General features: G+C 36.2%; 1 protein-coding gene across 3 annotated transcripts in view; it reads left to right on the forward strand.

The window, feature by feature from the left end:
• The first annotated feature begins 7781 nt into the window (after nt 1–7781).
• Nucleotides 7782–17828, forward strand: part of LOC126970785 (protein mesh) — a 38098-nt gene continuing 28051 nt past the window's right edge. For all 3 annotated transcript variants that reach the window (XM_050816874.1, XM_050816870.1, XM_050816869.1), the window contains exon 1: nt 7782–8235. In XM_050816874.1, the coding sequence (XP_050672831.1) occupies nt 7896–8235 (340 nt within the window). In that variant the 5' untranslated portion in view covers nt 7782–7895. The remainder of the gene's footprint in view (nt 8236–17828) is intronic.

A 17828-nucleotide genomic window follows, 5' to 3' on the forward strand; every position in this document is an offset into this window, starting at 1 on the left:
TTAAACATTCCGGAAAAAAAGCAAAAAAGGGATTTTGCTACATGTCTCATATTTGTCCCGTTCTTCGACAATTTCCATAAAATATATAAATACTCAACTCGAGACAAGTGGCTGGGGATGCCACTCACACACCTACAACGCAAATGAAGAATAGTTATTTTCACTTCTCATGCTCTGAAATTGCTTATTAGTGCACGATATAGACTGCACAAAATCGATTTTTGTGCACAAGTACACAAAAGGATCTACTCATAAATGTATCTTTATTAAGGCAAAGTAAATGAGCCATACAGCCAAACACAAAAAAAGTTCAGAGATAGAATTTGTTATATTATAATATTTATTTTAATTTATTTGCCCCATGTGTTTTTAAGACATAAAAGATATTAAAATTTAATTTAAATACAGTAGGTTATTTAGTAAAAAAAAATATATACAGTATGTATCTTACATCTATGAATTAAATTTAGCCACATACTTGTTATAACATTTGCTGACGATATACAAAACATGAAAAAATCGGTGCACTAGTTAGGTCAAAAAGTAGACTTTTAATTTTGAGCGAATATTAACATGCTGTACATTGTACATTTTAGAAAGGTGTACAGGCTGATTTTAAAGATATCTATGTCAAGGAAGAAAGTTCTTTGAAAAAGGCACTGTAAGGGAACGCCTGACATCCTGATGGTGGAGATGATATAGTAATTAGTGGCAAGTCGTGCGAAAGTGGAATTCGGCGGCAGGAATCAGGTCAAGCAGTTGTTCGGAAACTCCCAGCAACGCCGAATGATCTAGCCGTTCACAAAGCACTGGATCCCCGACAATTCGACCAGCTATGCGTTGCACGCGGGCATTAGGTTCTAGCTGATACTGGGGTGCGTCCGACCAGAGGTGACAACAATACAGGCAGTATCTGGTGTCTATTTATTTATTTATTTATTTATTCATAAAGGCTTACCAACTATATACAATTTATTAACTTATGCACTAAGAATTAAACAAATATAATAAAATAGTTTAAATGTACTTAAATTATAGGTAGGCACAACATTACTATAAGAAATACATACATGTGATATTTTAAAATCTATAAATTTTGGAGAGCAATATATATTTTTTTTTAAATAAGAAAGTTTGAAAAGAAGATATCAGTGTTTGTGCGCTTTTGGAGTGCGCTAGAATCTAGGTCAGCTTGAAGTATTACCGTGATCTATTAATGACCCCTAGCTTCATTGAAGCCAATTTGGCTTCCTTGACACCTTCCAGATGACCTGTAGACATGACCGGACGTGGTCTTCATAATCTACTCGCAGCCAGAGAAAGGTAGGGTGTACACCCTACCCTTGAAATTGCCGAAACGTTAACAGCAGATATCCTCCCCAAAAAACACACCTACCCATATTATTATTCTTTCATTATTCTATGCGAGTGAGGAAATTAATCCGAACGAGTCTGGTCCGATCGTACTGTAGTCATAGGACGACAGCATGAATCTGTCACATCAAAAAATCCTTTTGAGTCACCCACAACTCACAAAACAGTAGTTTCGTTAGTTAAACCGTAAAAAAATACTTGCTAGAAGTTCATTAAATTTATAATTTGTTAAAATTATAATAACGTTCGAATAACACAAAAATAGTTGTATCCTATTGTATACTATCCTTGGGTTGGTATTTCGTAATGGATGCTAAATAATGGTAAATAAGTATCGATAAACTATAATTGTGAGGTATTCCCTATTAAAGACTTATTTTTTTCGTTATTTGAATGTTTACCACTTCAGTCATCACTAATCAGTGACCAGTGTATCGCGAGTCTTCTGGGCAAATAGATTATGTGTTTGCCTTTCGAAGGAATCAAGCTGAAATGGACACTTTCTACTACTGTATGTGTATGTGTATACATGTGTAAATTGTGTTTTTAAGTTTGTTAATTGTTATTGCTTTTACGGTAAATTTGACATTTAGTTTTTCTTTGACGTTTGCGAATACGGGTGAGTTTTTTTGAATATAAAACAAGATGCACAATATTGAATTTACAGTTCAGTTCAGTTATACTAAAAAAAAGTGTTCGTAAGAATGAACGTAGAGAATTCTTATTTCGTCGCAAATAATCAAACAAATCAAAAGTGAAGCCGACGATCCAGAGGTCAATGTACGTCGTCAGTACAGTACTGCTAATTCTTAGTATATTTATTTTGTTTGAAAATTTCACTTTTTCAATTTAAAGTTTTTTAATTAAATAATTAATTTTGCGATAGTTGTGTGGACTAGTATTACTTATATTTTTATTTATTTCATAGGTATGCAGACCATACTGTATATATTACAAAATTAATTTAATAGTAGGCTGTATAGGTCTGGAGCCCAAGCATAATACCAATGTCGTAAGATTTAAAAAAAAAGCGGCGGGAAACAGGTCTTGTTCTTTCATGTGTTTATTAATTTCTTAAAATTTGCTAAAATTGTTAAAAATGTCCATGTCCATCCACTACTGTTTTATTTCCTCGCAATGAAAAGCAGAGTTTATAGCTCGTCCACAAAACTATTTTATCCTCGACATTACTATCAGCCCTCGCCTTCGGCTCGCGCTGCTAACAGTCTCGGATAAAAAATGGTTCGTTTTGTGCACTCGTTGTAAAATCTACTATTGTTCAACAAGTAAGCAAAGTTATTTTTTGCTGCGAGTGCTATCCTTAAATAAAGAGTTTCTTGCGCCGCTTCTTCTCTCTCATAAAGTGTTATAGTGTTATAAGAGAAACAATTAAAATAATATTTAACAATGTTTATTGTAGATATCAAACCCTTATAAGTTGAAAGTAAAATTACTGCAATTTTGCAGATTAAAAATAAAAGTTTCGTTTGGAACTGTGATTCTCGTATTATTTACTTGCGAGTTGCGTATTACGTTAGATTTCTGTCTCTAGGTTTGTGCGTTGCGGAGGGCATTCAAAAGAGCGTGATGAAGCTTTCAATTGCGTCTTCTTTCGAACCAGAAGGGCGTGAGCTATCCGTGGGAGTTTTTAACAATTTTTTGTGACAATGAGATAATACGCTAGGCTAAAATGAGTTTCGGAACGTGGAGTAATTCCCGGATTTATTGTCACGTGGGGTTCGAAATTTAAATCACTTTGCCTCACGCTCGCAAAAAGCGTTTTTGCTGCGAGTTTTCACGTTGCAGTAGCGGCCTTTTCGGGCTGGAGAGGTGAAAATAATATTTTTGACGAATTTTGAATATTTGATGACGGCTAAACGGCCAGATGAACGGGTTGTGGAAACCAGGAGTAAGACACAATTGAATCCAAAGTCAAAGTCAAATAATGATTAATCATAATAATTTTAAATAATATGTGCTCAGTCTATGATTATATTAAAAACAAAAAGAGATCATTTCAAAATTAAAATCAACCCCAAAATATGACTAGGGGAAATAATAAATCCATATTAATTTAAATTAAACTTTCTTAGAAAACTACGATTACTTCAAATAAAAACTTTAATGTGGATTTTTCTTATTTGATTTATTTTATACTTTTCATTCTTACGTACTCTTTTCAATCAAATAGAGTATTTTACAATTGCTGTATTATATATAACAAATTAGTTATTAAGGTCCAATGCAATAATACCTAGTCTTGACACAAATACTGAAACGAAAAAAAAAAACAAAATTAATTGCAAATAACATTTATTACATTTACAGTGTGTTAGTTTACATTTTATAGATACCTATAAAACTATTTAAAAGTTCTTTAACGGTTGAGGCCAGTTATCAATAGAAGCACGCACTCTTTCCATGGTAAAATTATTCACTGCCAATCGTACGGATTGTTGTAGGGACTCCAAATTATCATGACGTTTAGAGCAAGCCTTACTCTCTAAAACTGACCATAAATCATAATCCAGCGGATTACGATCGGGACTAGGCGACGGTCAGTCTTCAGCTCTGATGAAGTCCGAAACATTCGTTTCCAACCAAGACTACATAGACGGAGCTTTATGACCCGGCGCCGAGTCTTGCTGGAAGGACCATTCTTGGTTATTGAACATGGGGACTTCACCACCTTCTCAAGAATGGTATCTTGATACTCTTGTGCCGATGTTTTGATACCTTTTTCACAAAAGTATGGCTCAGTCACTCCTTCATAGCTATTAACCACCCAACAAACCGTCGCTGAAGTCGGATAGTGCCCACGTTGCACTCTGTCGACTAATTGGGATGCTTCCTTACAGCTTTGAGCATATTTAGGGTCATTTTTTTACTTAAAATGTTGCTCAACTGTAAAAATGTTCTCATCCGTAAACAACAACGTAAAAATAAAACGTAAACTTTTTCTGTGACCTCCCTTTACGTAGCGCTTCAGTAGTTTAGATTTTACCATCCTATTCTTATTAAGGACTGTCTCTTATAGGCTGCAAATCCTAAGTCATCTTTTAAAATACGCGCCATGGTTCTAGGTGCTATCTTCATCTCCCGAGATAAAATCTTTTGCTTTCGGATAGGATTTCTTCAAATTCTTTCCCTTACTGCTTTGACCACCTTTTTCGTACGAACAACTACGTGGACGGCTAGATTCTTTGCTGTCACAAACAGAGGAGGTCTCATTGTACCTATTAATAGCCCGGTACACAAACATTTTACTAATACCAAGCCTATGGAGAACTTTAAAAATTGCATTTGGCTCCATACCTACTTTGTGGAATGCAATCACAGCGATTCGGGTCTCTTTATCACCCCACTCTATTTTAATAACGGAAAATATTGTACAATGTATTGGCGCCAAAATGAGTAAACTCAATGAACGATCGATCGAAATTTCAAATTCAAATGTAATATTTTGTTTATTTTTAGACTTAGTATATAAATCGTGTTTGAATAATGTCAAACATTTCATAAATAGTAATTAGTAGTCGCATCCAACAATTACAATGATTTATGGTTATTATTTTTTTTTATTTAAAGTAGGTAGGTAGTAAATATTAAATCACAATAAAAAGGAGAATGGGACGTTGAAATATACTTTAAAAAAAATGTATATTTTTCTAATGAAAAATACAAAAAACTAGCTTATTTTGCAATCTACAGACCGAAAAAACATTAAAATAAAGAAAAACGATTAAAATGTAATCGAATGAATATTTAATCGATTAAAATAACATTAAGATCCAGTTGTTTTATTTAAATAATAATAGTTAGGTGCATAGTTTATGTTCGAATGACCATAATTTAAATAAAATATATTATTTTCTCAGGAAAAAACAGAACTGGAGCAATTATTAGTTGTCTCTAGCAGTCTGTTTTATAGTTCATGTATGACCTAATGAGTATATATTATTATTATTATCCGAGCAAATAAAACTATCTTTAATTTTAAGTATTATATCTAATTACCAATTGTCTTATATAATCTAAAAAAATGTCGTTAGTAGTAGATAGGTACCTATACGAAGATAGGTAGATATTTTTTATCTAAAAAAAACACAGTTGGTACCCAGCTAATGTATGTGATAAATCCTTAGCAGCTAGGCATTTAATAAACCTACTGTTGATCAGCTGTCAACATATAGTTTAAGACATAACCACATTTTTATATCTTCTATTACTCAGCTCCTAGATTGACAAATCTTGCAAAATTTTCAATTATAGATTATTTAAATGTAAGCTTTTAAATGGTGCTACTTTCATCTTGTTATCACCTGGGCCCAGGAATGTATGGAAGCGTTTCAATCTCCTTTGGCACCTATATGTCAATATTAACTGTTCCACAGCAATGTGTTTTTGCTGATAGCGTAATAAAGGGATTATAATAATGATTTTCTTGTATCGCAGAGTAGGTATCGATACTTACAGCTGTTTGACCTGATTCCTGCCGCTGAATTCCACCTTTGCACGACACGCTACATATTAGAATATCATCCCCACCATCTGGATGTGTGGCGTTCCTCCACAGTGCGGTTTTTAAGGATCTTTCTTTCACTTACTACAAAGATGTGGAATGAGCTTACTTGTGAGGTGGTTCGGGGACGATACGAAATGGGTAACTTCAAAAAAAGTACGTACACCTTCCTTAAAGACCGGCAACGCGCCTGTGTTTCCTCTGGTGTTGAATGTGGGCGGCTGTGATCACTTAACACCAGGTGACCCGTACGCTCGCTTTGCCTCCGTTTCCATAAAATGAGTAATTTCACAATTCAACGTTGTTAAAAAAACATTTATCGTATACATTACAAGTTACCTTTGGAATCTACAGATGTACTTGCAGAATCTTTGCACTTGGCCCATATGAATATCTACCTAATACAGTAGGAATTTGCTGACATGAACTTCTTTTATCTGTTTCAGTCAGAGTCACAGATCCACAGCTATATATTACAACAGTATCAATAGTAGATTCGGTATCAGCAGTCGCCGGACGACCTTCAGGATATTCGTCAAAAGATGATCGCGTCCTCGTCTGAATTTACTGCACCAGATATACACAGAGCTACAAGATGGTGCTTCATTAGTAAATGCCAATTAAATTCATCGGCGACTTTCTTGTTTAAAAGACTAATGATAATCATACAAACTAAAATGTGACTTGCTCTCGGAGTATACGCAATGGTTCAATTTCATACATCGGTATTTATTTATAAAAATGGCCAATCCAGAAACTTTTTCAGAGCAGAAAAGTCGCTAATTCCTGGGTAGTTTGGGTCGGATCGGTTTCCACCACCTCATTCAATTCATTGCTATTCACCTGTCTTCTACGAATTTCGTTCTTCAAATCAAATTTTCCATCTCGAAAGCGTTTAAATCAAAATCGCACAGTGCGTTAATTAGTAGTCAAAAATCACTCGAATTTTCGAAGTATCCATCTTTTTTGTCTAGGCTGAATAAATAAAACAACTGTAAGTCGTCAATCGAATGTTGCACATTTTTTTAGAGAAGAACTACAGAGTGAATAAAGTTTCACTCAAAAACCGGAAGCCATGAAGCTTCTATGTCAATTCGAAGTACCTATTACAATAAAACGACAATTTCTTTCTTTAACCCCTATTATTTATGTTAAATACTTCGTTCTTCTTATAAGTCATAAAAAGGCATTTATTTTCTCAAAATTGATTCAATCAGAATTATTTTTGATGTCATTTCTAATAACTACTAGACACTACTATACTGTAGATACTTTAGTCCACGTTAAGCGAAATACACTCTTTCCCTCGCTCTTTCCACGGCTATTTCTAAATTCTATTAATATATTAATGAAATTAATCTGATTCATAAATTAACCATAAGTTACTAATACTATTTTAATGACTAACAGTACTAATGACTACCGAAACGGAAGTACCAATGAAAAATACAATGAAGTCATCGTAATAAGTACATACAAAAACGTTTTATAGACACTTCAAACTATCTATCCTATTACTATGAATATAAAGTTCAATTTCTCCTTGTCTTATTGTTATCAATTTGAAGAATATAGTACGTTTTCAATAATTTCATAGTATAACAAATAGTTCTTATCAAATCACCGATAAAAGGCTTTGTAAGCCCGATTTGAAACCCCTAGTACCTATTGCAGACTTGTTTCTATAAATTTTCTAGATCCTGTTTATCAAGTAGCCAAATATAAGAATTTAACTATAACTTTAATGAGTTAATTATAACAGTAAAATAACTAAAACTGAACGGGCATTGTGGATTATGACAAAGAATTTGGCACACCCAACGTTCCTATTTACTATCTTATCAAATCCATCGAGATAAGACAATATCATTGAGCACACAGTGTGCCAGCACACTAGTCTCTCGCTACAATAGTGAACCACCTGTCGTCGCAAAAAAATTATCAATGAGATAAGTGACAAAAGAACTCATATCATGGACATTGTGAATGTGAATAAATAATGGCTAAGTTTGAGTTAGCCGTTTTAGTTTTACTAGCTTTAAGTGGAAATGTGATTGGTCAAGAAGCTGTTAGTGGAAAGGAAAGAACTATTAGTGTCGACAATACAATTGATGAAACACCTGTCGAAGATGTAGAAGTGCAATCTGAAACTCCTGTACAAGATGACCCAGTTGAAGTATTATCACTCTCAGCTTTGGAGGAGAAAAGTGGTAAATACCAAATGTTGGATGACACCATGACTGGAGACATTCCTAACAATTTGGAAGCTGTTGATTTAAGTAACGTTCAAATTGAGAGACAGATGATAAGCACAACATCGCCGACGAACACGGAATATGGTAAGGAGTATGATTTTATAGACAAACTGGTTTAGTTTTATAATTCAAGCAATAGAGCATCTTCTTTTTCAAAAATTTCATCAACTTTAATCAAAATTGTAAATATATCTACTACTGTAGTCATTAATACAAATAAATAAAAGTCAGAGTCGCTTTCAAAAAATATCATGATATATTATAATGATGGGGTATTGTCCATGTGAACTTTCTTCCATGGCAAATCTGCTATGGTGACTAACCTTTAGTCTAATGATTATATGAATAAATATTAACTAACTACATACTATACATTATGAGTCATAAAGTTAAGTGGTTGACTCAGAGATATTCTATGCAGAATACGTAACATCCGTTGATAAACATTTCACAATCCTTCATATGCACCAGGGCGGCTGTAACTTGTTACGCATACTGTCAATTGAATTAAGTACATCATAATTACAGTGATTACTTGTTCAGTCGTCATACTAACATTAATGAAGTCATCCGCATTCTATTTGCCGTTCTTAATATACCAGTTATTTTAGAGCCAAATGGCTCCCGCTGCGATATCAAGGGTACTGATGGAAATACCCTAGTTGCTTGGGCTCGGGGAAAGTTTTGATACGACTTACGTCGACACCCTGGCTTCTTCTCTTGTCCAAGCCACTTCAATGGATGCTGGGGCTGCCGAGGACAGCAAACTTTTTGACAAAGACAATACCGGGTATAGGACATAAAAAAATCCCTTATACTGAAGATCCTAGTGTGAAAAATGGGACAGATTATAAATAAAACAATTGTCATCGGTCCTTGATAAGTACGTTACTTACAAACATACAAAGCTGATAAAATTGAGACAGACTGTTTAAATTACTGCATTGTCATCAAGTGAGCAAAGTTTCCCTTCTATCCGATGTTTTAAATTGGGTGGAAATGAGGTTCAAAGAATCCGTTACATGGATACATACCAAGCTATTAAACGTGTTAAAAACAGTAACAATATGATCTAATTAGTCATCACAAAATAAGCTATGGCAATAATAATATCTCTGCCACAGTAGAAATATATTTCTACTGTGTCTCTGCCCTATGATGTGTGATGAGGTTTTGAGATCATTTTTTATTAAAAGTATAATCATTAGCTCTTAATAAAGATTTCCTTTTGATACATTTAGATGATCTCAATTCTATGCATAAAATCTATAAGTATTATCTAAAAATGATTCTGGTGAGTAAACATAAATGAAAAATACTCTATTGTAAGTACTTCTCGTACATTAATTGAATGAATACATAAAATAGAATGAACAGTTCTACTTTTGTAAACGTGTTACTTGCTGATATTTTTATAAATGAGAGAGAGCAATTGTCTTTATGTCGAAGTCACTAAATGTCTTAGAGAAAACACGCATCACAAATTTCAAATGTTATTGCCAATATAAACAAGTAGGTACACTAAGCAAAACCAAACAGTTTCAAATACGTTGAATGCAAGAATTATTACTTAGCTGTCTCTTGGTTTCGTTCATTACATCCTTAATCTAGTTTTTACTTATTAGATACAACCATTCTTATCGAGATATTGTCTCATCTCCTACGTATGTGACCCAAAAATATGATCCTTGAGCTAACGCGATGAAATCATTTTAACCATTACAAATTTCATAGTAACAAATGTTTATCTCAAAGATAAGGGTATGGGGCCCTTATCGTCACCTAATTAGCTGCGAAGTTTGCTCTATAAACCGACGAAACAAAATTATCATGAAAATCTAGGTGTTGTATAGTTGTCGGAGGGCTTTTTTATTGATTGGGTTATATTGAAGGTGCGGCCTTATCATTCGATATTTTTATTGTTATGAACGGAATAATCATTTAACATAATTGGAAGTGCGCTGTATCTCTTTATTAAAATGTCATACGTGTCGAGGCCAAAAAACTAAATTATAGAATTATTAAGTTTTAGACTTAACTCTGATAAGTTTGAGCAAAGTCCAAAATCTCTCTAACTATTATAACTAACCGTATTGAAATAGCGGGTATGTCGCTGTGTTTCGTCCGGTGAGTGGGGTATCCGGAGGCCTACACCCCCCCTCCCAAATACAAATGGCAGCACGGACTAAAAATAGACTACTCCAGGGTGGTACCAGGCTATGCAGCCCTGGAGAAATCGTCCCTGGGCGTGCACAATTAGGGCCTGTACCTAATAGTGGTTGCCCAAGCTGCCCCGCGTATTCTGGAGGGGGCAAATCTGCGCTGACTCGGGGCAAACAGAGCAGGAGGCTCAAACCACCCTCCTCCACACTCGCTGTAGACTTTTGCAACATCAGGGGGCTTTGCTCAAATTTAAATTCCGTCCACTTTCACCTGGAGACGGCGAAGCCGGCCCTGCTCTTTTTAACCGAGACACAGATATCCTCCCTGGCTGATTCATCTTACCTTTCATACCCGGGGTTTAATTTGAAACACTCCTTTATACCACGGGCTGGGGTGTGCGTTTACGTCAGGAAGGATGTCTGTTCTCGACGCCTGAGTTTTATTGAAGGACAGGACCTATCCATCATCTGGCTGCGTGTAGACTGCGATGACCATCCGCGAATCTACGCATGCCTGTATACGTCCCATAGCGGTAACGCAGAGACTGACCGGCTCCTCGAACACATCCAAATGGCTATAGATTCCGTGTTGGAGCAGATCCCTACTGCAGAGATTGTGTTTCTTGGCGATTTTAACGCCCACCACGCCGAATGGCTAGGTCACGTACCACCGATCATGCAGGGAGATCTGTTCACGACTTCGCCTTAGCATATGGTCTGACGCAACTGGTTATTGCGCCAACGCGAATCCCAGATGTGCAAGATCACACACCTTCACTGTTGGACCTTCTGTTGACCTCACATCCGGACGGCTACCTAGGTTCCGTTGACCCTCCTCTGGGACCGTCGGACCACTGCCTGATCCGGAGCACCGTGCCGATCACGCGCCTAACACGGCCTCGCTTCTTAGGCTGTCGCCGCGTGTGGCACTATAGGGCAGCAGAGTGGGACGAGATGCGGTGATTTTTTGCATCCTACCCGTGGAGGCTGATCTGTTTTTCGCTGGGATCTGCTGCATCCAGATGCCGCTGCTGACGCTGTTGCTGATGTGGTACTGAAAGGTATGGAACTCTTCATTCCATCCTCCTCTGTGCCTATCGGTGGCAGGTCCCAACCATGGTTTGACCGCTCTCGCTGAAAGCAGGAGTGCTATCTGGCTTGGGTCAATGCGGTGGTATCTAAGGATGTGAATTCCAGCGAACTTAAAAAAGACTCCAATCATGCCTCCAGGTCCTTCCAAAAGAGTTATTGCTGACGCGAACTCGAATCACATTGGCAGAATTGGCGAGAGACTTGCACGCCTTCCCTCGGGAACTCGTGCGTTCTGGTCACTCGCCAAGGCTGTCCAAGGAAACTTCTGCCCGCTAGCCATTCCGCCACTGCACAGGGATGATGACTCGCTGGCCCATGACGCGAAAGAGAAAGGTGATCTCCTGGGCTCCCTCTTCGCGTCAAACTCGACTCTGGATGACCAAGGTGCACTACCACCGCATATTCCGCGGTGCGAGTCATATGCCAGTACGGTTTCCGTCAGGGTCGCTCAGCTGGTGATCTTCTTGCATACCTCACCCTGCGTGCTATCCCCTACGCTGTTTCTTCTGCATATTAATGATATGCTGCAAATCAGCAATATTCATTGCTATGCAGAACAGATACAGCACAGGGTATGCTTCCTACACCGGCCGTGCCAACATGTCCCGGGATAGCGTCGAGGAGAACCGGAACAAACTTGTGTCTGAAATCGAGACTATGCTTTGCAAAGTCTCGGAAAGTCTCGGGCCGACAAAATTTAGTCCAATTCAACCCCAAGAAGACACAAGTTTGTGCGTTCACCACTAAAAAGTCACCCTTTGTCGTATCCCCTCGATTCGAGATCACTCCTCTAACTGCCACAGCCTGTATTGGCATACTTGGCGTCGATATATCGAGCGACGTTCAGTTCCGTGGTCACTTGGAAGAGAAGGCCAAACTGGCCTCAAAAAAGCTTGGTGTACTCAGTAAGGCGCTACAGTACTTCACTAAAAGCCACCGCCTGCAACTTTATAAGGCGCAAATTCGGCCTCACATGGAGTATTGTTCGCACCTCTGGGCGGGTGCTCCCCAGTACCAGCTTCTTCCATTTGACCGCATACAACGAAGAGCGGCTCGAATCATCGACGATCAAGTCATCACCGATCGGCTTGATTCTATAGCATTGCGGAGAGATGTGGGTTCTCTCTGCATCTTCTACCACATTTATAACGGGGAGTGCTCAGAGGAGCTGTTCGGGTTGATTCCAGCGGCCGAATTCCACCACCGGACATTACGTGCAAAGTACCATCCACATCACGTAGACGTCTGGCATTCCACAAAGGCGCGTTTTGATCGAAATTTCTTGCCTCGCACAGCCCTTTGTGGAATCAACTATGGCAGCGGTCTTCCCGAACAAATACAACTTAGGAACCTTCAAGAAAAAAGCATACCACCACCCTACCTTAAAGGCCGGCAACGTATTTCTTGACACACCTGTTGTTGCGGATGTCCATGGGCGGTTGCCTCACCTCTCCCCATCCCGTGAGCCTCTTGCCCGTTTGCCCCCTCTCATATAAAAAAAAACTAGCTTAGGGGCGTCAAAGCCACTTCAATTTTTATTACAATAATTTTCTTACAAAGGCTGTGTAACGAGACGAATAAAAGATACAACATAAGATACATAATAGCTTTGAGGGTAAATGTATACACTTTTATAATAAAGTCCCAGCCACTCTACAGGCATTCTCTATAAATAAATGTAAATATTTTATAAAAAAATGTCTCTGTCGTAAATCCTACTACTTCACAGCTGAATTTCTAAGTGATCAGACAGCCTGAGACTACATTATGATTATTTTATAGCAATAGCAATGACAGTAAATAATTGTGTATTTTTATTAAAAAAAATAATGGTGGGAGAGTTTCTTGCGGCGCTTAGTAGTAGTTAGTAGTATCTAGTATGTTAGAAATGACACCAAACATTATTCTAAAGGAATCAATTTTGAGAAAATAAATGCCTTTTTATAAAAAATGTTGAGTTACAACGAAATTGTTCTTTGAAATGATGTTTGGTAATGTCGTGTTTTGTACTATTACATAGTATAATATATTTATGTATTTTGTATTTAGCCAATTATTTAGTTTATTCTAAAATAATCTAGGATTTAAATTTTTAATGCTATTAAGTAACTTATTATAAATACGAAATCAATTACATAAACAACTTTTATTATATTTAGTAAGTTTGGGAACATCATGTAGAACGAGTCTTTGTGGATCACGCCGATTCCGCGGATTTAAGTCATGAGCTGATTTAAACTAAGCTTTATGTTTAGTAACGAACATAGGTATATATCCCAAAAATATCTATATATCTATATATATATATAAAATCTTAGTTTTTAATTAATATGGGTTGACACTATAGCTCCGGATATATCCCGTACATTGTCCTTATACACTTTTTTTGAGCAATTCAATGCCCAATTGCTCTGTTTATATCTGTGCTATTTCTCTATAATATAAGCCCGTTGCGCAGTAGCGGGCTTGAGGCTAATCAAAAATTTGTTTCATGCCTGGGAGGAATCGCAGAATGCACTTGATATCGACGTGAATGGCAGGTTGACCTTAGGGGTACCGCAAGGGTATTCGTGGACCATTCGTCTTCCTTATCCATATATAAAATAATAAATGTAATAATATCAAATCATTTCGGAATCTATGTCTATGATAAAAAAGCTATAAAAAGTAATTTACCCCTTGAAATGAATTGAGGTCATGTAAATGACACACCATGCTAGGCGTAACAAAACTTTTCGCCACACATTTAAGCTCAGTTTACTCAGACTCAACTGGATCTTTTTCTCATTGTACCAATATACCTATCCATGAATATAACAATATGGCACTTAATTCCATCAAATTTACAAAAAGACAGGTACTAAAAAAACTGAAAGCCTTGAGTTTAATAAACGATTTGGGCCAAATCTCTGGAAACAAACACAATCCCGTAAAATGGAAAAAAGCTCGCATTGTACCCATTTATAAAGGGTGAGAGTAACAACGTTGTAAATTGACTGCAAAAGTGCAAAAAATACCTCAATGATAAGCAGTATGGTTTTTCGATGTAGTAGATCTGTAGAATCTAATCTGTTTCATTATATAAATAACATAGCTCAAGCCATGGACAATGAACGACTAATTGATAGCTTATACACAGACTTTTCTAGTGCTTTCGACAAAGTGAACCATAAAATCCTTCACTCCAAACTTCATAAGCAATATGGCCTTGGAGGAAACTTTTTGAATCATATCTTACAAATAGGTATCAATGAATTTCTATTAAGGGCAAGGTTTCGTACAAATTTCATGCTAATTCTAGAGTACCTCAGGGATCTAATCTCGGACCTCTGCTATTTGTATAGTTTATAAATGATATAATTTCATGCATTAAACACTCAGAGTATTCATTATACGCCGATGATATGAACCAACTATGGTAAAAATAATATAACATTTGCAGGAGCACAGCTATACAATAAGCTACCGAAAACTGTTAGAGAAGCGACTTCGCTCAACATTTTCAAAAAAAGGCTGCTATATCATTTACAAAGCAATGAATAAAAACATCTTATCATAATAACAATAAACTATATCTTGTAACTTGGACCACCGCCTTAAAAAACCGGAAAGCAGCAATGAGCAAATTCGCCTCTCACTCACTGATTTTATGTTCTCATGTAAGTGACGACAGTCTTAATGAGAAATTAAAGTTCTTTAAACCGAACTATATAGAATAATCCAAAGAGAGGACAATGCTATGTTACTTCAACAAGACTTAGACCGAATTCAAGTGTGGTGTGATATAAATAAAATGATTATAAATGTTCCGAAGAGTATTATTGTGTGCAAGACATATCATTTACCAGAAAACGGTCCTCACTTGAAACAACTTATAGTTTAAATCAATCAATCTACAATTTTGGGTGTAATTTTAGATTGTAAAGTGAGCTTCATTCCACATTACAATAAAATAATTTCTAAAGCTGCTCAGATGTTAGGCTTTATATGGCGAGTGAGAAAAGTTTTTAAGAGTAACAAACCTAAAATTATTTGATATAATGCACTAGTTCGAAGCATTCTCGAATTTAGTAGCATAATGGAATCCATATGATTCAGTACATAGTGACTGAATCGGGAGGATAAATCGTACGTTTACCCGACAACTTTGTAAACACAATAAAAACATAAGCAATAGAAGTGATTATATTACGAGTAGCTAATAAGTCACTTTTATTCAATATACAAAAATACACTTGACATTACATATCTGTACCAAATTGTAAATAATAAAATAGATTCTATAGACATATTAAATCGAATAAAATTCAATTACCTCAACGTAATACTCAAAATAAAATGAAATTTTTCTATCTACCGGTTACGAGAACTAGTATTGGACGGAATGCACCTTGCTATAGAATTTGTTCCTTATACATTTTAAATAATGCTGATTTAGATCTATTTAACGACAATTTAGCGGATCTCAGACGTAAATTACTTGCTATTGCTTATTATAGTCATAAGATTTTCTTCTTATTCATAAATTGTTAATTTCAATCATATTTTGTAAGAAATTTAATTTACTAGTATTTTGTTTTAATTTTTAAGTCTTATTTTTGCCTATTTTTAAAAAATGCTGAGAATGTCTTTATTTAATAGATATACTAGACTTTATGGAATCATAATAATGTGTAAGCAAATGTAATGTATATATTCTATTGTTGGTGTTCCAATAAATGGCAAAGACTAGTCACTTTCACTCAGTAGTATAGATTTATTATTTTCTTGGGATAATTTTCGTAACGTTTGCGTTTTTTTCTCAGCAATTTTTTTACTTTATTTATTTTAAAATGACTTATTCACTTCACCTAAACAAATGCTAAAAACTTTTTTGCTAACTAAGAAATTAATAGTTATAATCATTACAATAATTATTTAGTTTTTACCTGTACTTAAAATGAAATAATGTTAGGGCAGAACTGTCAAACTGTGCGTCAAAAATGTATCTCATAAAGTTATTGATACAGATATATTTAAGATTAAAATATTTAAGGGTCACCAATCGAAAAGTGTAGGAGTCTATAACAGACGAATGTGACAAACATATATTAAAATTAATCTGTCAAACTAGCTCGTGCTTGCATTTAGACGAAAATGTTCTTCAACGACAATTACTCAGACATTGAGTAGGTAACATGTATATAAAAGTAACATAAATTCATTGTGTATTAGGTAGGTATGTAGAAGGTAAGATTAGCATGAATAGCTTCAATTTATCGGATCGATAACTTATCGTTAGTTATCGGCAACTGACTTCAATAACAATTTCATATTTGTTACAATATAACGCTTGTTCTTGCTATATTCATTACGAGCGTCGTCATTTACTGACTATATTCATATCTAGCTGTTACCCGCGACTTCGTGCGCATTTTCTAGTTTCACATCACAACCAGAAGGAGGCTCCTTTGCACAGGATGCCGTCTAGATTATGGGTACCACAACGGCGCCTATTTCTGCCGTGAAGCAGTAATGTGTAAGCATTGCTGTGTTTCGGTCTGAAGGGCGCCGTAGCTAGTGAAATTACTGGGCAAATGAGACTTAACATCTTGTCTCAAGGTGACGAGCGCAGTTGTAGTGCCGCTCAGAATGTTTGGGGTTTCAATAATCCTGAGCGGCACTGCATTGTAATGGGCAGGGCGTATCAATTACCATCAGCTGAACGTCCTGCTCGTCTTGTCCCTTATTTTCTTTAAAAAAACATAATATTAGTTAAAAAGTCCAATGCACAAAACAATCATATTATATCTCTCATCGTTAAGGCAGCGTTTTCGTTCGACAGTTTTTTATCTGGCTTACTTTGCAAATATGACTATTACGAAAAAGTGTTTTCAGGTACTGACAAATAGTGTGACTTTATCTGGGTAAAACAATTTTCAAAACCAGCTCAGGAGATCCAGAATTTACACACAAAATTAACTTCTTTAAAATATTAGTACAGATAACAAGAGTATCGCTATTGTTGAAGTAAATAATAAATAGTTAGTTGTACTAGAGTTCAACAAAGCAAACAGAATTTTATAACGAGGCGGTACTCGAACGGTTAGAGCACCGGCACGGAACGCCAGAGGTCGTGGGTTCGAATCCCGTATCATTCATAAAATTTTGTTTTTCAAATTTTATTATTGTATTAATCCTAGAAGTAAGGGTTATCACTTTAAAAACATAACATATTGTTTATATGTACTATCATCAGCCGGAAGTCGTCCACTGCTGGGCAAAGGCCTCTCCGAAAGATTTCCACGACGATCGGTCCTGCGGTGCCCTCATCCAACGTATTCCGGCCATCTTGACCAGTCCGTCTTGTGGGGGGTACCAACACTGCGTGCAAGAAATTTATATGTATAGATAATAATAATATTATGTCTACCTACTCCTTTG

Source organism: Leptidea sinapis, chromosome 22 (assembly GCF_905404315.1).
Source record: "Leptidea sinapis chromosome 22, ilLepSina1.1, whole genome shotgun sequence".
Lineage (NCBI taxonomy): Eukaryota > Metazoa > Arthropoda > Insecta > Lepidoptera > Pieridae > Leptidea > Leptidea sinapis.